Genomic DNA, 21,661 nt, shown 5'->3' on the forward strand with positions numbered 1-21,661 from the left:
TTTGCAAAAGCCTAATGTAAATCGGAATCCGAGGCATGTCTCTGTTTGGAGGAATTGGAGCTACTGCTTCGAGTTGTACTCATAGGATGCCTGGGGCTCATATTCATAGTCATGGGATGCCTCGGGCTCATATTCATGTTCATAGGATGCTTAGGACTCATACAACTCAATGGTGGACCAGTCTTGTTAGTCTTTGAACTGTGACCAAATGAGCTTTTTGGCGAAGAAACTTTCGATGATTGGAGTTTTGCCGCTGGAAGTTTCGGTGAGTAAAGTCTCGGTGAAGAGAGCTTTGGTGTCGGAAATTTAGGCAACGAAATTCTTGTGGCTGTATATGCTTCTGATAGACCTGTGTCATCAGATCAAACAATTTTTTTAGGAAATTGTTGTTTGCAGAAGTACAAAAAGCTTTCATAGTCTAACTTGATCATTAACTCTAACAGAAATGAGCTTAGGGGAAGTCATTGTTAACTGACCTGAGGAATTTCTACCCCTCACTTCTGAACGCTTCTTTGCACCGAGACTTTTCTTCGTTGGGGCTTCGGAAAAGACTGATCTCACATCATAAAGTGACCTCATATCAGAGCAAAAAGACCTCGTATCATCTATAATGGTGAGAGTGTCATTCATGGAAGGATCGACTTCTGGTTCACCCTTACACATGGAAGCTGATTCAGTCACAGAATCCAAACTTTTGACCCTGATCAAGCCAGGAGTCTTCTCCTTCTCCCCAAGTCTATAGGAAAACATTTGGAATGGGATTTGTGATATGGAGGCTGCATCAGCCAGCTGCCCCCCGGCCTTAAAATGCTTCTGGAACCATGCCTCTATATCGCAGTAGTCCGTAGGAGGGGATTGCAGTATTGGTTGATCAACGTCGATGTTCATGGCGAGGAACTTCTTTATGTAGCGTAGGATCCTGCAGATAGATGAGAAACTCAAGCGCTGAGAAGGGTCAGTCTGCCAGCACCTCTTGGTTAGATTTACAAGGTACTTTGGTGAAGGGAATGGAAAAAGAGGCCTCCCTCCCGCTCTTATGGTTTGACTCATCTTGTCCCCTTGGAGATGTGAATCTTCGAAAGGAACCTTCCCAGTCAGAAGCTCAAAGCAAAGCATCCCAAAGCTGTATACATCTGCTTTCTCGGTGAATTTGGAGCGGCCATAGGTATTACCTGTTTGTTCTTGCTCAGCTAGGACTTCCGGGGCACACCAAATCAAAGGGTCAATTTCACTGTTCTGCTGCTGGGAGTTTCGATAAGTAGGTTTCTTTTGCAACGATGGCAGACCAAAACCCGAGACTTTTGCTTGGAAGAAACCTTCTGTGGAGCTCCTTGCCTTGAGAAAGATATTAAAGGGGTTCAAGTCTCCATGGTAGATCTTTCTGGAGTGGAGGTACTCCATGCCTCTTGCAATCTGAAGCATGATATCAACCACAACTGGGAGAGAGAACAAAATCTGCCTTCTTGCGCCACAATTCTCCTTCATGTAGCAGCGAAGATCCTTGCTCATCAACTCCATAACAAGAAAGCATTCCTTCTTATCTTCATCATAAAATCCGCACAGGTATTGCAGTACATTGGGGTGGGAAAGTGAAAGGAGAGTCGAAATCTCAGACCTCAAAGGTTCAAGTTCCCCAAAGAAGTGTCTCATGGCAAAATTGTGCCCTAACCAATGGATTTCCTTGTACTGCCGTCCATTTCCTAACCGCCGCTTAATGTTGTAATCCTTAGCTCCTGTTAATATTGAGCTCGGAAACAGCTTCCCAGTCGTAAACTCTGCGCCGTGTAGTTTCTTGAGTAGCAAGTCTCCAAGTTGCTGCTCATTCTTTGCCAAGCCGACAGCTCCTGCGATTTTCTTTTCATTGAGAGCTTCAACGAGCCTCCATCTATCTTCCCTATAAGCAGTCTCCAACCTTCTGCACATTGTCTTCGGCACCAAATACTGCTTCCCAAATTTCCACTGGAAAAGTTTTGAATCATTCCACTCCAGATCATACTTCCTCCTAAGCACAATCCTCTTCTTCTTCATCTCATCCTGGTCGAGCCCTGCAATCTCTCCAGCATTCTCGATCGCCTCAATCACAGCTGGCAAGTAGCTGAACAAATTATGTATGTAAAATTCGACACAGTCCTTGTTTTGATGGAGGGCAACTGCTTTTCCCCACCAGTCTTTGGCATCCATGCAGTTTCTGATATAAATCTCGCCTTCTCTAAAAACTGTGTAAAGCTCCCTCAAAGGTTGATCTAGACCCTTCCATTTGGTCTTTTTCTCCTCCAGTTTCAGGTTCAATTTAATCTCCTCCCCAATTGTCTCAAATGCCAACGTGAAAATATCAAGCAACAAACAACACTGTCCTTGATTGATCTTGATGCCGTCTTGTAAGACCATCAGGGCCTTAATACTCCCCAAAACCTCTCCGATATGCCGGAATTGTTCCATTCCGGCCCAAAATTAAAGTTTCTTCTATCCCGGTACGTAGATAATCAAGCACTCAAATGCAACAATGAAAGGCTCAATATGCTCAAGACAAAACGTCTGCCAAAACAACAAAAAACCTACATTAGGGAACGAAGTCACACAACTCTGCTTTAATAAAGAAATATTCAAAACATGGTTTCCCAGGCATCGGAATGAATGAACTTCATTAAAAACGTATCGGAAATTAAACAAACACATACCTGAAACCAAAAGAAGATCTCAACGTCTGCACAAGACCCTAAATAGCCAACCCTTGCTATTTCATCAACAAAAACACAGATTGATATCTCTTGGAACGTTCAACAATCATGATGATCAAGCTGCAGCAGTCCGGGTACCAATATAGCCACCAAATTCACAATCACATATACAAAAGAAAAACAAGATGATCGAACAAAAAAATGGGATGTGGGTTTGACCAAAAACCAACAATAACAAATGAAGGTAGGTTTGACCAGAAAGGCGCAAAGGAAATACCAGATATTTGAACCTGATGAAGAAAAAGAATAAAAGCAGACCGGTATTCTGGAAGTAGAAGCTATCTCCTCCTCCTGGTCAGGTGGTTTATTACCTTCAGACACAAAAAACTGAAAAACGAATTTTAGGAGATATGAAAAAACTGAATCTACGAGGCGGCCGTTTCGTCACCTTGTTGTATAATACACGTATTTAATTTTGGCAAAAACTGAAGCGAATAATTGCAAACATCTGAGATAAACCAAGATGTGAAACAGTAAGTTACAATCTTTTTTTTCTTTTTGAGAAAAAGGAAAAGCAAATATTACATGAAATTAAACAATGGGGTATTGGAAATGGAAACCAAAGCTGTTGAACAACTCCGGTTTCGTTGGATTCTATTTATACTCAGTGCCTAGATTATCGTCTCCCAGTGAGAAAGACCAAAAGAGACAGCACAGGATGTAGCTGGTTTTGAAAACACGTTGCCCTTTCTCTTTCTGGTGACCAAGAAAGGGTAGCGGGAAGCTGGACCAGGATGCATGGACAGCACATTTTTATTATGTTTAAAAGCAACTAAGCCAATTAAGCCGGCTTTGAAGATTGAACAGTTCGATTCAAGAGTCAGTGAGTTTTGTTTACTTGTAAAGTTATAATTAAGGACGTGTTTTAACTTATAAGCATCCTGGAGATTCTTCCGTAGTTAGGAATTGGGATTATGATATGTCAAGGGTTCGAAGTCATATACTAAACTTGTTTATTCATTCAACATTGAAATACATGACTCCAATGTACTATGTGTTGTTTCCTTCCTCTGCGTTGTTGAATGTTTCATACACGTTTGATCGTCATTTCATCTCGTTTGCGGTATTATCTAATTTATAAAATAATCGAACCATGTACTAATGTGATCATCGATCATGTAATGGCTTAGGCCTTGGAGAGCATAAAAATTGGACCCATGATTTTCTCTTCAAGCTTTTAATGTCTTCACTATCCATGACTAACTTATTAGAAGCGACATGGGAGCTTTCTCTTGCTGAATAGGTAAAACATATGGATCCCGGTGAGGTCCAAAAGAATATGTGTACCCATTAAATGTTTCCAATTTATGATCAAACGTCAAAACCTAATTAGGACAACCCAATTGTAGTATGTTGACATAAATTTTCATCTTCAAGAAAATGTCACCCATTAAGAAAAAGACTCAAAGTCGACATTTGTCCATATAATTTTACTTGGCAACCTCCAATTGGCTTTATGTGCATGACATTGTCTATTTAAGTTTTGACGGAAAATGAAGGCTTAGTTTAAATCAACGAAGTCAGTAGTAGACTCTTGGGTATAGGCTGAATCAGTCTCGTTCACACAGTTAGTAGCGGACCATAAAATTCATGCTCAACTACCATTTAATGTAATATAAAGATAAGGAGAATCTTTTTAAAATTAAGTTATTTTATTTTCAACCATTAAATTTATATCCAATGATGGTTAAGCATAAATTTCATAGTCACTTACTGACCGTGTGAACGAGACTGTGGGCTGAATGACGAGAGAGTAAAATGAGGATAAATAAAGTAATAAGCAAAAGAATAGTGGGCCTAACAGGTTAAATAACCCGACCCGGAATCCATAGAAACTACGGTAGGAAGACCTTTAGATTTCAGTCCCTACAATTTTCATCACCAAACTTAGTTTGATGACGAACCAGATACACAGTAATGCCCAAATCACTGCACAACTCGTTCACTAAATCCATAGAGTAAGAGCCTTTATGCGAACCCAGCGACCTCTTGAGTCACTTTGGAGAAGAAGAAGACGACGACGATGCAGTGGTACTTTGTTGCTGCGCTGCTCACCGTTCTCACCAGCTCTCAGGTTAGAAGTTTGAACAATACCCTCTATCAAATTTGTGGTCTTTCTCTTGTTTCGAGTTACATTAGATCTTTAGAGTGATTGGATTTTCGGACCCATGTTCTGAATTTGGAAAAGATTGGATCTTTTAGCTCAAATCAATCCGGTGAAGCTTTTGTGTAGTGACCCAGATAGTCTTTTACTGTGTATGGCCTATATGCCCTACCTACGTTAAGAAATGTGTGTGGGAGTGTCTGTGTGTTGGTTACATTGTATTGATTCTGAATGAAGATGATGGAGAGAGGTTGTTAGTTTGTAGTTTTGATTGGTTGTGTTGACTGATAGTGGTAACGAGATGGGGATGTAAAATGTGGCTAATATACTTGAGCTATGAGCTATTCTTTTCTAGAAACAAGATAATGTGAAGAGAAGTGTTGTGCCTTCTCACATTTCAAGTACTCGAGAACCTTATTGAGGTAGAAAGAAAACGTAATGCTACCAACCTGTGTAGAGGTGACTTCTTTTCTTGAGTTATGGATGGGTGCACTTGATGTTTAATTTCTCCTAACCCATTGGTAATGTGATCGATTGAACCGTTAAAAGTTAATATGCTTAATGTAATGTGAGATCAGTAAAAGGTCTGTGGTGTTTGATCTTAAAGCTACTATGCAACAAGCTAACATCAATTAGTAACAAGAGGCAAGTTTCTTGTTTTATAAAGTAATGACTGGTCTCTTGTAGGAAATTGTTGAATCAGTTTGAAGTTGAAACTTAAGCCAATGCTTATTTGCAGTCAAGTTTACTGACTCTTAAAGTCTTGATACAAATGGATATCAGTATTTCCTCTTCCTATGTTGAGCAGAAACCATATTTATGTATTTGTAGTGGGTGTCGTTGCCTTCTGTGTATTAATGAGTGTTGTCTGGGTAAAATTTTCTTGACATATATAACAATAAACTATTTGTACTTATCTAATCTTGTAATTGAAGTTTCTGGAGTGGAAGAACTCTGCTTGTAATTTTGCTTTTTCATTATCTAGTGGCGTAGATCGATGGATTGATTTGTCAAGTTGTATCGAACTGATACTTAGATTTTTAGTCTCCTCGCAGAAAATATTGATTCCTTCATATTGCATTGTGCCAGGGAATCTTGACAACACTCTCTCAAAGTAATGGCAAATATAAGTATGACTATGCAACTGTTCCATTTCTTGCTGAAGTATTCAAGGTGCGTCATTTGAACTCATTAACTGGATCATTTAGCTTATAAGTTAACCCTGATTTGCCTCTCTAAACCATCAAATGCAGACATTTTTCTCACAAGATCGGCTCTTATTTTCCCGTAATATTTGCTGTGCTTTATATTTTGCCGATATATTTCAGCTTTGATTTTTTTTCAAAAAATTGCAGCTAGCAGTGTCCTGTGTATTTCTTTGGCGAGAGTGTCGCACATCCCTTTCTGTTCGAATGACTACAGATTGGAAGAGTGTGCGCTTATATCCTATTCCGTCAATCATATATCTAGTTCATAACAATGTTCAGTTTGCTACTCTTGTTTATGTGGATACTTCCACATATCAGATAATGGGTAATCTGAAAATTGTTACCACGGGCATATTATTCAGGTGCATAAGTTTAAAACTTTTTCCCATCTCAAACTATTTTTTATTGCTATTGAATTTTTAACTGATTGATTGATCTGTACTTTTGGATGATTTAGGTTATTTCTAAGAAGAAAACTTTCTAATCTGCAATGGATGGCAATTGTGTTATTAGCTGTTGGAACGACCACAAGCCAGGTGATAATAATTTCTGATTTTTTTCTTGTGTGGAAGCAATATTTGTTCTCGTTTAAAAATTAGTGTGAAGTTAGATACATGGAATGATAATAGCCTATTTTACTGTGTAGAAATGGTACAAAGTTTGCCTGATTTGGGGAATTAAAGCCATTTTTAATGGCTCCTGTTCAAAAGATAATATTATCTGTAACCATTTTGACTTCAGAAATACTCACCTTTATCTGACCTCCCAGGATTAAGATTAAAACTGGTTGAGCTGTATTCAAATCTCGAGTGTTTTTATAATGGTAATATGTTAATTGATTTTCTTTTAATCTTGTAGGTTAAAGGTTGTGGGGAAGCATCATGTGATTCACTATTCTCAGCACCAATCCAAGGATATGCTCTGGGGATCCTATCTGCTTGTATGTCAGCATTGGCTGGTGTTTACACAGAGTTTCTTATGAAGAAGAACAATGATAGCTTGTACTGGCAGAATGTACAATTGTATACGTAGGTATCTTTTCTCCAGACCATGTCTTCATTTCTACTACAAGCATTATGTTGCTATTTACTTGTGTTTGCATCATCACTAATGTCAGTAATGTGTAAGAACTCAAAAGATTGGTCATGCCTTTTAGATATTCTTCCTTGCTATCTGTTAAAACTTTTAACTACTAATTAAGTAATTATGCACTCCTTCATCTTCTTATATTTACCTGTCAAGTCATATCTAAACACAGCATGAACAGTGTCTTGTGATACTCCAATAGAAACAGTCTTGTATGAGGTATATATAGCATGATTACCATAATTGTCTAAATCTACGAACTTACATTGGTGTAATGTTTATCCTTTCCAGGTTTGGTGTGATTTTCAATATGGCACGTCTTGTATTCGATGACTTTAGGGGTGGATTTGAAAATGGACCTTGGTGGCAACGCATTTTCAATGGCTATAGTGTTACAACTTGGTTGGTGGTGTTAAATCTTGGGTCTACTGGCTTGCTAGTCTCATGGTTGATGAAGTATGCTGACAACATTGTGAAGGTAATGAATTTGAACTAGTACCCGTGGTTTCCCTTTGGTGATCAAAAAGTTCAAATATCAGAACTGCTGCAACATGAATTATATTAGATCTAAGCGATCTGCATGGTAGGGTAGTATATAGAGTTTAGCATCAACTTAGTAAGTCTGTTACTGTAGAACATTGAACTCTTTGACTCTCTGATCACTCTTTTGAGTCTTTCAACTTTTGCTCATTCAGGTGTACTCTACTTCAATGGCCATGCTGCTGACAATGGTCTTATCTGTATACCTTTTCACTTTCAAACCCACATTGCAGGTATGTTTGGGGCACTTGGTAAAGTAGATCTCTCTCACTCTGGAAGCTGGTGAATAGGATTAGAAGATTTGTAAAATTGATGTTCATTTTCCTTGTATTCTTGCAGCTCTTTTTGGGTATTATCATCTGTATGATGTCACTACACATGTACTTTGCCCCTCCAAACACGCTGGTGGATTTACCATTGCCTGTAAAAGCAACCCCTGAGGGTCTGAAAGAAGTTGCTGTTGTTGAATGAAGATCAAAGTTCTGATGCTTCTCTTGTTTGGGGAAACTTATGATTTCGCAATAGCTGTCAGAATTCAGAGGTCAACTAAGTGTAGCTGGGATACTGTTGATGACGTAAAAGGTGGTGAGAAACTGGTTCAATCAATTACTTGAACAAATTGATCAGTTAGCTGATAATTTTGTGTTATTTGTGCTGGATATACCTTCTAGAAACATGCATCTTTCGGGAAAATTTAAAACTCTTGTTAGGTTGATTGTCTATATCCTGAATGCTTGATAATACGGATTGCTCTTATATATGGAAATGAAGTTTTACCACCTTATCAACTGTACATGTGTTATTTACTCGAATGCTTGGTAACCTTTTGTTCTAAAACAGTGAGATATAGTGATATACATGCCAGTTTAGGAAAACAATCTTCTCACTGAGGTTTTTCCTCTGGCATCAACTCAACTTGTTTGGACCCCAAATTTGAAAATTGGCGGTACAAGTATTGCCAACACTACATGATCGAATTGTTAGACTTCTGCTACAGGCCTTTAACACTAAGCTAAAGACTTTTGCTGCAACATTACTGAACAGAGCTTTCCTCCCGATACTGCAATGGAAGTATGGAACATAAAAAAGAACCAAGTTGGACATTATTTCTCGACTTTGCATTGAATTATCAATTGAAAGATCCAGAAAAATGGGTGGCTGATGATTCAATTTGCCCAATCATAGAATCCTAATCATTCTAGCTACCTATCTTTGTGCATTTATTTTAGGATGGATATATTTCACGGTTAAAGTTTTGAAGAACTGTGCACTGAACTATAACTCTCCAACTCGAAGCTTGCCCGCATAATCTGGTAAAAGAGCTATCATTAAATTCATAAACATCCTTCACTTTCAACACATTAATGTCTTCTCACAACTTCTTGTCTTCAAGCACATACTGGAGTAATCCAGTTCCTCTCTCTTGCTCTATAAAAGGCCAACGTTGCAACACTAAATAGCAGCAAACTTTGCATGAATATCATGAGTACTGCAAGCCATGTTTTCGCTATGCCTCGGCTGGGATCAAACAACCAGACGAGCAACAACAGCAAGATGTGCAGTTTCCAGATGCCGCTGCACTACCCAAGGTACCAGAAGTGTGACTATGAGGCCATGCCTGAGTGGAAGCTGGACTGCCTCTTGAAACAGTATGGCCTCCCAGTCCATGGAGATGTCAACCAGAAGAGGAAGTTTGCAATGGGGGCCTTCCTTTGGCCTTCACAGTATGAGTGATCTGGTCTAGCACCCAGCTTTGTGTATCATGTCATAACCTTCAGTGTCTGTATTCAGCTATATATATGGAACTAATTTCTGTCTCCTTTTCTCCATGTAAACAAATAAGAGATGTAGCTAATAAAGTTTATTTTGTTATCTAAAATGTTTGGTGCATACAATGTCCTCTTACAAATGATTTTTTTTCTCATTCTGGAGACTAGAAAGAAAATGGTCTAAAAGGTTTTCCAAGAAGCTTGAAAGGTTACACGCTGACACAAATCGATCAGAGATTAGGCTGCGACTCTCTATCATGTTTGCTGCAATGAAATTGATCACACCATATGCAACTTAAAGTAACTTGATCTTCAACTTGAGAATTATTATTTTTTGTCATCATTTTATAAGTGATTTGCACTCTCCATAACTCAGAAACCCCTAAGTATTCTTTTCTATCCTATTATTATCCTAGATCACTAAGTTATCTATACACACCATATCAAATTTGAAGATCATTGGTGCAAACGATTGGCTTCAAATTAATCACTAGCCAGCTCCAGATGCAAAAATAGTTTGACAGATGACTCACTATGCCACTATGGTTTACCCATCTGTAAATGATCATATTTCTATCACTTGCACAGTTGCATCAGTCAATTAGTCAATAGTATGATTGCTCAGTGATTATGTGAGTTTATGCCTTGGCATTTTGATCTTTAGGGGAGACACTGATATATATCCTTGGTCTTGATAATAGCATTTTGGTTAGAGAAATTTAAAGTTCTTATTCCTCATCCTTTAGTGTTAACATTGGGTTGATTGATGCCTACATCACATATGGATATAAGTTAAGGACCTAAATAAAATGGATAGCAGAGGTTATTGAAAAAAAATTAAGATAGTGGTCCTCTACATCAATATGTACTAGAAAACTGCCCACATAGGCGGTTATTATTGTGAAGATGTGATTGTCTGAAAATATTTATGTTTTGACTATAAAACTCATGTTTGTTTGTATGTCAATGTGAGATGTAAAATGATATTTTTAGAAGTTCGTAATTTGGTCGTACTTGGGGTGTTGGCTTTATGGTAGTAGAGGATATGAAGAAGAATGTAAGAAATTAAATCTATAAAGGATGTACAATGAATCGTGTTTTCAGTTAGTTTCTTAGTAGGTCTCTCATAAATATGAAAACTACACATGACCTCTCATCCAGGGCATACACAGCTCTGAAAGAAGAGAATGGGAAATTGAATTCCTTCATTAAGGCGGTACTACAAGTCTTCCTGCATTGTGACTAGCAATGATACACGGCTACACCATGCATGTTCAACAGCACACCTCGAAATCAAACTTGAACGATAAGACAATCGCTTGACGCCAAAAGGCGCTTCCTTAGCTTCTAAAATCTGAATAAAGGCAATTGGTTGAACATCTTGTCTTAATGTTTTTGCACTATCCTTACTCCCTCGAGGCCTCAATACCTCTGCATTCTGTTTCTCAAGCCTCTTTCACACATGTTAGCAATTATCTCCGGTAGAAAAGACCAAGCACATGATAGATTCCCTGATCAATGAGTCCCTTGGATTCAACCTAAAAATACATATCAAGCGATTCTGCGCCGTTTCAAGAACAATTGAGAAGCCGTTTGTCATCAGAGGCTTCAAAGCTGGAACTTCCTACAAGTTTAGGCTGCTAAATAATGAGTCAATATATGTATCTTATTGAGCTAATACATGTACTAGAAAGTTCCAGCCGCATAACTTTCTGCATAAAAATTGTCTCTTCTTGTCCAATAAGCGTAAATTAGTAGGGTCTTCCAAGACACTCAACATGTCATCTAGTTCACTGAACATCTCGACTTTCTTGTACTACTGATTTCGATCCCCACTTGTATTTTCAATTTATCATTATCTTGAATTAGTACCACTCAGAGTTTCCTAGTGACAAGGATATGTAGACGATTCTCGGTCCTGCGCCGCTTATCCTCGCCTCAAGTTGCTATAAGATTGAGACTGTCTAAGCAACCTAAGATCATATGCATCATATGAGCTGCAGATTCTGGCTGCAATGCCTTGGACAGTCTATATTAAAATGAATGCAGATGACTAATTAAGACTAAAATGCATCAATGTATTGTAAATTAAGTTGCCGTGGCCCCAAGTGCTTGAATGCAGATGGTTAATTTAGACCAAGATATATGGGCTTCATTTATTGTTTTGGGGTTCATAAGATGTAGTTGATCTACAAGTGTTGCATAACATTAGTATCACTGGCAAGCAAATGGAGCAATGTCAATCTTATTATGTACTCAAGCAACACATCCATCACGAATTCTAGCCACACGAGAGGTTGCGGCAAAGGGTTTTCACATCAGCACATATTATTAAGGCAGGCGGACCCCGATCATCTGATCAACCTTAGAGCCAAAACGTAAATTAGTATCAGCTTCGTTAAGGTATACTATTATTATACTATTTACTAGTCATCCAAAATGTAGATGGTTTGAAGTCGGAATGCATTGCTCTTATTAAAGCTGTTTACTAAATTTTTTTGACATACAATTGTACCACCAAAAAATTTACTAATACACGGTGGAAATTACCGGCGTTACCGATTTCCTCTCCAGACCTTAATATAGCCTCTGTCCATAAAACACTTGCGTATATAGGACTGTGAAGAGTCATCGTCCTCTTCAGCTATTTCCTTACCTAATCCCACAGACCTCTCAGGAGCCATTTTACGGTGACTCCGGGAGAGACAGAAGGACAGACGTGGGACTGTCCCTGTTCTTATAAACCTTCTTTACGTTTTGATTCGACTTTGGTTTAAACCAAAGCCAAAGCTTAACGAGAGAGAAGTAACAATGGCGTTTCCCAAGCTCAGGCTTTCACAAGGTGTTTTGGCTGTGGCTATTGTGGCTCTGTTCTGTGCTATGGCCATGGACCATGTTGAGGGTAAGGAGTCCACACTTCAGGAAAAGAAACCAGCTTCTGTATCTCCATCTCCAGCCCTCACTCCTTCAGATCTAGCTCCGGCTCTCGGCCCCAGCAGTGATGGTAAAACTTCATTCAGATAATTACCCATGGTTTATAAAATGGTTAGGGTGAAACCGTATCATTTTGTGGGAGACTAACTCTAAATATGACTGTTAGTTTACATCGAAGATTAAAATAGGTTATATAAAAGACTATGAAACAAAAACCCATTTAGTCGGAGACAGGAGTTGATAATGAAACTGGTAATAAATATACTTACACCAATAAGTTGTTTTAACTTCCTATTTCTTTAGGGATTTTGATTGATCAAGGGATTGCATGCGTGCTGATGTTGCTGGCCTTGGTGCTTACATACCTCATCCATGGTGCAGATCTTCCCAAGATAGAATGGATGAAGGAATAGATGAGAGTGAGGGTAAGAAAACTTTGTTTAAGATCAAAGGATGAGAGTTTTAGCATTCAGACTACAAATTTGCAAAAATTTCTTGCAAAGTTCTGGTGGCTCTATCACTCTGTTTCACTAAAAGTTTAAAACGAACAAATATTATTCTTCTATTTTCAGGGCTTTACATTGTTCATATGACATCGCTAGTCATAGTACCAATTCCCATCAGAAATGGCTTTCTATGGCATATTTGAAACAGGATCTTTCAGGTGAAGTATTTAATAAAAATTCCTCCCTTCATTTTACATGATAGAGGATAACAAGAAAAGTGAATGATCCAGAGACTAAAAAAAGAAGAAGAGGGAACTGGAGCCATTACTCGCATGACCATAATGATAGATTGCGAGGATATAAACTTAGTAAATTTAACAAAAGCTACCAACTCAGTTATACTGATATTCGAAAAAGTGTGCAATCCATCTAACCGTGCCCAAATACGTTACAGAACCCGAGTTTCCAAATATCAGATACAAAAGGAGCAATGATGAAGTTATATTACCTCACAGGCTCACAGTAGTTAAACCATTGAATCGGGAGGAGAACAAAAACTACAGTCATTCCTGAGAAATGACTTGTCCAAGAGATCCTATCAACTCAAAATTCAATCAAGCTTTCGTGTCAGCTGACTTTCCACCCTTTTCTTCCTGATCAGCTAGCAAAAACTTCGTCACCTTCTGTAAAAAAAAAAAAAAAAAAAAAACATAAGGATCATGCAAGTGTACGATGCATTTAAGCATTTGCCTGATTAGCTAGCACATACAAGAATGAAACAGGCATCGACTAAGTACAAATATAACCAGTTGTGGATATGACTCATGAGTAGCTTGAAAAAAAAGGTCTGTAATGAAGAGGTTGAAGATCATAAGAAGCATACGTAAATGTACAACTGATATCCAAGAAAGAAACATCCAGGTAACGCCGTGCCTAATTCGCATCAAAGATCATAAAGAGCAGTCTGAACAAAATCAGAGATTTTAAGGTCAATCCAACCAGGGAGATTTTCGCCTGATGAATGAAGCAGCCTAAAGAGCATTCGCACTTTATAGGTTTGAGTTTTTCCACAACTTCAAAACGCAACAGAGCCCAGGAAGCTCATTTTCTCTTTGCAAACAGGATGCCAAGTTCATGCATCCAAAGATCGATCAATTCACTAAACGAGAGAAAATGTATCACATTGGCCTGAAAATGGTGTGAAGTCCTACACTTCTCCGGTTGCGTATAAGACACCTAAGGTCCATGCAACATTGTTGACAACAGTTACACATGGCTTCCTAATATTAACTATTAAGTACCAAAAGCAACTGCCATGAAGATTCATACTCCAAGTTAAGCAGGGACATTAAACAATAAACACTAACAAACTGAACCATGAGATCAATTGTCTTAACAACTTCTTCATGAATCTGCATCAAGATTCACACTTTCCAAGAGAACACAAGCAAGTTAAGCTAGCCTTAAAACAAAGCACAATCTGGGTTTCGGCCACATCACTTCTACAACCAAACTACACTTAAAAACACATAAAACCTCAAACTCATAAACCCAACAACATACCCAATTCTAGTTTGATCAAACAGCTGGGTTCCTGACAGAAACAAAGCCAAAGATTCACAGAAGAAAAGAGAGTAAATTGAGAGAGAAAGAGGGAGGGGGTGACCTTGCTGAGGACGCATTCTCGCAATGAAATCATGAGGCGGAGGCATTTGTCTTGATCGTATGGAGATTGAGCGATGCAATTGAGCAGATCAATAGCCTCCTGACCGCACACCGCTTGAGCTCGAGCTTCCTCCATTGATTGATCTTTGAAGCTTCTCTCAATGGTTTAGGGGGTTTAGAGAAGGTTAAACCTTTGCCTGCTTTGTTTGGTTCTCAACTTCTGAGAGAAGCAGCAGCCCCCGGCTTTGGTAAAACAGCGGCTTCGGTAAGAAAAGTAGTAAACAAGTTTTTTTCTACTTTCTTTATCATAGATAAAAAAATAAAAAGTTGTCTGAACAAAGAGCAAAGAGCAATCAGACAACTGTTTCACTCGATCTCCCACGAAATCCAACCAAGATTTTAATGTGAGTCTACAAGTTTGGTATAAAAAATTACATGAATAAAATGTAAAACTGTCATGGTTCAAGTGGTAGAGGATTGATTAATATATAAATATATAAACCATTTCCAACCACATTTTCATTATAATTCATTGGAGTCATTTTCCATCAGCGGTGTTTTCGGCTAGCTCATGAAAAACCAAATGTAACAAACAAACAATCTTGTTAGGTACTAAATAACTAGATTATTGATAGTTATAGTCGAAACAAAGTTTGGCGGATCTATTGTCAACTTATTCGGTCACCCTAGATGCTGAATTTAGTAACCTACATATGAAAACATATTTCAAGACTATTGGACTTCAAGTTCTTTCTTCTACTTTGCACCACATAGTCTATGATCTGCATCTTAACATGAGATCATGTAACCAACCATCTATGTGAAGTGTTTTAAATCGAAAGTATAGAAAAACATGCGCACGAATAAATTTGAGGTTTCAATTGAGTATAAGCCTAAGTAAAAGAGAAGTCCCTTTAACAATCAAGGGCTAATTGTTGCCGAATAAAGAAGTTGTGCCTCTCACATTTTCAATCGCAAGTGACATTGGTATTGTATCGGCCGGTCGCGATTAACACTTGTTAAGATTTTTTTTTTATGATGATCAACACTTCTAAGATGAACTAATGGTTAGTGTTGATTTCCTTGTAGAGTTTGTGTATAATAACATGAACTTCCCGACGTACTTACTACTAAACTATATCAAAAGGTATTTGTCCAATTCAAATAATGCGGAGGCAGCGGAGTGCATGCGCGGCAAAAGTAAAACTTGATAAAACTTTCATATTTCTTTTGGGTGTTTTATACGTTTTCAATTATTTAGGAAATGATAGTTGGTTTGTTGTCCATCTTACAGCAGGTAACAAAATTCAGGTTCATTGACTCCATAGTTTTAGCGAATGTTAGGCTCAACATAAAAACCAGAACAGCGAATCAGTTTTCCATCCACAATACAATTTGGTGTGTTCCTAAAATAGCCAGGACACATCATATTTTATTGTTGAAATTGCAAGCTCATTCTTCATTGCGTGCTAAAAACACTCTTCTCCTCTGAAATACAGAGATATAAATACAACCACCACCCATATCAAACCATGTCCCTCCACAAATAACACACGAGCTGACATTTTCAAACCCTGAAACCACCCAAGTATTTCTGCAGGCCAAAACCAAAGCACCTCCAAACACGTACTACCCCCTTTCCAGCACAAACCAATTTAATCGGAGGACTTATCTTTAGTCTTCAGCCTCGTCTGTTGAAGGAATAGAGAAAGAAAACCAAGAGAACCAAGAGCATCTAATTAAAGGGTCATACTTCAACACAGGGTCCGATAAGAACTAATTTATGGCAATGGCTCGGGTTAGAATGTTGATGTTCGCAGCAGTCGCCTGCTGCTTCTTGATGGGATCAGCCAGTGCTCATGAAAATGAAACCAACGTCAAGCAGCCAATTAAGCCAATTAATCACATTGTAGGTGGAAGTTTCGGATGGAGGTTACCTGAGACGAACAAAACCTTCTATGATGATTGGGCAAGAAATAGAGTATTTGCCGTAAACGACACCCTTGGTAAGTGCCTCCTCCCCTCTTCTCATTGAAATTTTTATGTGTCAGGTTTTGTATACAACCTATAATGATATAGATGTGAGACGTAATGTTATGTGAGTTTGTGTAAAGAATAAACGTCAATAATACCCATAGAAATTGCATCATATGCACATTTGAATGATCAGCTAGGATCAATTCACGACAACGCATTCTTATAAAAATCCATAGTTACGAGTGCGTCCATCGTCATTAGCGACGTCTATCTGCCAAAAGAACACAACCCCTATTCTCATTTTAGGCTCGAAAACATGAGTTGCCTGATCCTGAGAACCACGATATATATCAACCTCGCAGTGATAATAGTTGCAGCTAAATGTATAGTCTAAATAGTATATGCTGTTAATTGAAAGTTGGTATGTGTGACTCGAATATATGTTGTTAGACGAATGTTATATAATAGTCGTAGTGATAAACTATTTCGTGAGGTGCATACAATCAGCATACATAGTTTGTGTCATTCCAGAACTCTTATTGCTTCAATATATGTTGCAATTGCAGTTTTCCCATACCGGTCTGGAACCGGAACTGTGGTGCAGGTGGGCAAGAAGGACTACGAGCACTGCACTCAGAAACATATTAAGTACATGTTTTACAGCGGACCAACAAGTTTCATCCTCCACGAACCAGGAGACTACTACTTCTACAACGGAAATGGTAAGCACTGCGAGGGTGGCCAAAAGCTCCACGTCCGAGCTTGTGAAGGAGTGCAAGGAAGTAGTGGAACCAAATTTTCGTTCAAGATCAATCTCGCTGTTGACAGAAAATCTTCTCCCGTAACTGCCTCGAAGGGGGCCTCAGCGCCGGCACCTTCTCCAGTTGTTGCAGCTGCAGCTCCTGCTCCCAAGGCCTCAGCGGCCACAACCATTCAAAATGTTGGCGTCGCTTCTGGCCTTTTCACCATCCTATTTTCTTTGTTCATATAAATGTGTGAAGACTAGTGATGACCTTGCAATTGTAATCTTATGAGTATTTTATACAAAATCAGAAAACAAAACGTCTGAGCTTATTTACGCTATTTTCTGTAACTATGTGCCTGGTGATTTACAAGGCATTGTAAAAATAAGTTTAGTATTGCACTAAATACTATTACATAGTTGCTTAATGATTTGCATCCAAAAATTTGACCTATTTGGAAAGTATTCAGGTTTTTTTTTGGACATGTTTTTGCATACAATGGAAGAACTTAAGAGGTAGTTGCCTACCTTGGACATGTTTTTTGGTTTCTTTGGAAATTGATCAAGCAAACAAACGTAGGATTCGGGTTTGGAAGGCAAAGGACCCAAATCAAATACATCAAACTAGGCAGAAAACTGCTCAAATTTTGCATTAGAGGGGTTCTGTATGTAGGTACTCAACAATTTGATCAATACACCCAGAATCTACCGGAGTATTTCGAAATGTCTAGTGCATGGAAGAATATAAAAGTGCAAAAGAGTAAGACATATTTATAAAAATGAGTTGGTCATGGAGACCCAATGAATCCCAAGCTTCGATTCTTCAATGTGAAATTTCCTTCTCCACAAGAATTAGGCGATGGCCCAATTGCTCTTTCCCGGCTTAAATCTGACATTTGTGACATTATGAAAATGTGGTTACTCTAGAGAATATAACTACATTTACGTGTAACGGCCCTTTATTTAAAAAATGACTACAAGAGTTTGAACTTCTACACCTATTTATTGCCAATTGACGTGCATAAATTTAAGGACCGAACTTAAAATTAATTGACAATGTAAATGGATAAAAGTTTAAACTCTTGTAATCTTGTAACTGGTAAATGAAATATTTTCTCTAAAGTAACCACAATTCGTAGCCCCTATCTAATATGAGATCCCACAAAAGTAAGCCGGATTCCCCGCGTCGAATATCAGTTAATTGCGAATTAATTTGAATCCCCTTGGTGACCAAAAGTGTCAAATGTTTTTTCTTTTGAAGAAGTACAAAGTACAAACTAATAGACGTTGGATATGTACAGTGCAGAGTGGGAGTACGTACTGTTCAAGAATCAAGATAAACCCAGCATGAGATAATGTATGGTGCAAATTAATCTCTACTTGCAGGGGAAGACCCCAAAAACTTAAGATTCAACAAGATTTTGCAGCCAATATTCACACACTCCTTGCGTGGAGGAGTATGGAGTTTGATGTATTAAATTGTTCCAGCAAAATATTCATGAGAGATATTAATATCTGTAACTATCTCCCCATATGCGTATCTAACTGGAGACCCACACAGAAGGATGAGAAAATCTCACTCAATAATATTTTTGGTGCGATTCATCAGTTTTATCACTTTGCTGTCGGGTTGTTGCTCAACTTGACGCCCCTCATCGACCCTACCTGCCCAATACAACATTGCCACCCACATTTTATGACTAGGGTTTAATGCACTGCTTTCCGGCAATTACTACCACCACCTGCGGCGCTGCTTCGTACGGAATCGATTTGCTTCTAGGTTGGGGATGGCTAGTACTGTTTCAGTTCAGAACCAACCCTGTCATATTTATTCACCACTCTTTCCTCACTCCTGCGCGCTCCGACTAAATGATTTGCAACCTATACCTTGTGTTGTGGGCGCTAAGATCGAATGATGGTTATCTTGAGCAATAACTATCTTATTAACCAGGAGACAGTAGTATCGAATAATATAGTTCGAAATTCACGTTTGCTGGAAATAATGGCCACCCTAGAAGGGTTGAGCTGCACTCGTGGCTAGCTACAGGGTTTACTGTTAGAGCTCCCTTCTGCCAAATGGATCAGAGAATGGTATAGCAAGTTTAATTAGCTAGTTAATTGTACATAATTTAAAGCTCAAACACAAACGTGATCCTTTGAATGGAAGCTCCATTCTCTTTATGCCTAAAATCAGTACAACTCCATTCCCGGTTCCGTTTTCACATATTATAGTGAACAAAGTAGCATCACGGGTTGTGTTTATGAACTAATTAGTGTGTTATATTTCATCTATGTTTATCATGTTAATTGTATGTAAAGTAATCTGTAGAACGCGAATCTGAAAACAAACAAGAATGCAGACATGTGTACAAATAAATGTAATTTATTGAATATCAAGCGCGGGGTTACAATCTTTGGTGAACTCCTCTGATTCTATCTCCGTATGTGATTTGTCTCAAGGGTGACATGCACTTGATCTTGAGGATTTGAGTTTGATTTGGATTTGACTTGATGAAGAACGAGCGATTTGGCCGCTTGATGATTCTTCGTGGACTTGAGTTTGGATTGGATTTGGATTTGATGAAGAACGAGCGATTTGGCCGCTTGATGATTCTTCGTGGACTTGAGGTTGGATTTGGATTTGATGAAGAATGAGCGATTTGGCCGCTTGATGATTCTTCGTGGACTTGAGGTTGAATTTGGATTTGATGAAGAACGAGCGATTTGGTGGCTTGACGATTCTTCGTGGATTTGATGATCTTCGTGGACTTGAGAGACTTCGGGATTTGTCGAGAGTGATTCTTGCTCAAGTGATTTCTCTCCTTCTTCTCCAAGTCTCAAAAATCCCCCCTCTCTTTATGTTGAAAGGCTATTTATAGTGTCAAAGTTTCTATTTTATAGAATATTTTAATGACACTTAAAATAATAAATTTCTTTAATTGTATAATTAAATCAATATGTATTTTCCGATTAATTCAAAATTTAGTTATTCTCATAACTAAATTAAACAGAAAATAGTTGATTTAATTATAGTCGTTAAAGAATTTATTAATTTAATAAAATGTCCGATTACCATTTCAAATCGTCAATAACATTCAATTTTTGATTTAAGTCGGAATCACATAGCTTTGATTACGATCATCCGTTTATGTGCTGACACGAGTTTTATTTGGATCCGCACCAACTTTGTTGACTTTTGGCCACGTGTGCAATTTTGCCGGGCTCTTGGTCGATTTAATTATTTAACGAAGATAATTTACTTCATTAAATTTCATGTGTCTACATAATCACATAAGCTTCTATCCACCTCAAAGTCGTTTAAGATATTGGCTACCCTCAAGCCTCGATTAATGAAAGCAACCCTCTTTCTTTTTCCTAAGGTTAATTTTATCAACGTGCAACGACACGATGAAGTTAATCAAAACTACAAGAGAGTACTTATCATACAGAGTACTCCTTAATCTCTCCCGACATGAAGCATCAAGCTAGATTTGAACTGTAAATAACAGAAAAACGTAACAACGATGGATAAGATGAACATTGTGACAATGGCAGTCGAAGCAAGTCAAGCAACTCATACCACACAATCAAACTACGGACGCGGAGAAAAGTAAGCTCACTCCCTACAAAGCTAGTCCATAAGCTTCGAATCGACTATTTCCCCAACCTTCTACAACTTGCAACAAAATCCAAAATCCAAAAACCAAAAATTTGGCATTGCTCTTACCCAAAAGAAAAAAACCACGTCACCGGAACGTGAAGAAGGGTAGGACCGCAATCGATCACCATCACATGGCTCCGGGCACAGTGAGGCCTGAGCTGGATCGGACGACGGGGGACCATCGGCCGGGCCCAAAGCAAAAGCCCTAGGTCCAGTAGTTTGCACACTTGCACTGCTCGAGGCGGTGAAAACCGTTAGCCTGACATGACGTGTACGGCCATGATTGAACAGGAGAGGCGGGAAGAAAGATGAAGATCACGTTTCTGGGCGCCACTCGGTGAATCTGGCCAAATGTTTTGGAGGTTTGCTTGCATGGCCCTGGAGAATCAGAAATGTGGGGCGAAAAACTTAACTTGTGCTTGTGAGTTGTGACCTCCTTTCAATTCTCGTCCTCCTGCCAAGTTCGTCCTCTCCTACATTGTTATGGTTCAGACAATACAGTTCTCAAGTCGGCCTAGTCAGTACCAGGACTAGTTTAGATCCCAGATTAGTCCCAAGGGAATTCAATTATATTAACCTAGCTAGCTAGCTAGCAAATAAGAACTGTTCATTTCCTCCTGGGGTGAAAAACTTGGGGAAGGTTTCTATCGTACATTCTGGAGTCCGTAGTACCTGAAAGTTTGGTTTAGTTTGCATCGTTTAATATTTATGAGATTGATGTATACCCGACTGCAGGAGATGAACAAGGTCCATATATCCAGGGACGTACTAGTTATGACGAATTAGAATAG

The 21,661-nt window shown here is 38.6% G+C and overlaps 3 protein-coding genes across 3 annotated transcripts; 2 read left to right on the forward strand and 1 right to left on the reverse strand.

The window, feature by feature from the left end:
• Positions 1-11: 11 nt before the first annotated feature.
• Positions 12-3,276, reverse strand: LOC126795403 (uncharacterized). The gene is made up of 3 exons (XM_050522244.1): positions 2,679-3,276; positions 477-2,535; positions 12-349 (listed from the first exon to the last, which is right to left on the reverse strand). The coding sequence occupies exons 2-3, from the start codon at positions 2,437-2,439 to the stop codon at positions 12-14; spliced, it is 2,301 nt and encodes a 766-aa protein (XP_050378201.1). The 5' UTR covers positions 2,440-2,535; positions 2,679-3,276.
• A 1,365-nt stretch (positions 3,277-4,641) lies between these two features.
• Positions 4,642-8,457, forward strand: LOC126795167 (CMP-sialic acid transporter 1). The gene is made up of 8 exons (XM_050522003.1): positions 4,642-4,812; positions 5,932-6,015; positions 6,198-6,412; positions 6,508-6,586; positions 6,909-7,078; positions 7,428-7,614; positions 7,832-7,909; positions 8,016-8,457. Exons 1-8 carry the CDS (start codon positions 4,762-4,764, stop codon positions 8,145-8,147), a joined length of 996 nt encoding a protein of 331 aa, XP_050377960.1. The 5' UTR covers positions 4,642-4,761; the 3' UTR covers positions 8,148-8,457.
• Positions 8,458-16,273: 7,816 nt separating this feature from the next.
• LOC126795169 (early nodulin-like protein 3) lies at positions 16,274-17,458 on the forward strand. The gene is made up of 2 exons (XM_050522005.1): positions 16,274-16,496; positions 17,034-17,458. Exons 1-2 carry the CDS (start codon positions 16,274-16,276, stop codon positions 17,456-17,458), a joined length of 648 nt encoding a protein of 215 aa, XP_050377962.1.
• Positions 17,459-21,661: the final 4,203 nt, after the last annotated feature.

This window comes from Argentina anserina, chromosome 5 (genome assembly GCF_933775445.1).
Source record: "Argentina anserina chromosome 5, drPotAnse1.1, whole genome shotgun sequence".
Taxonomy (NCBI): domain Eukaryota; kingdom Viridiplantae; phylum Streptophyta; class Magnoliopsida; order Rosales; family Rosaceae; genus Argentina; species Argentina anserina.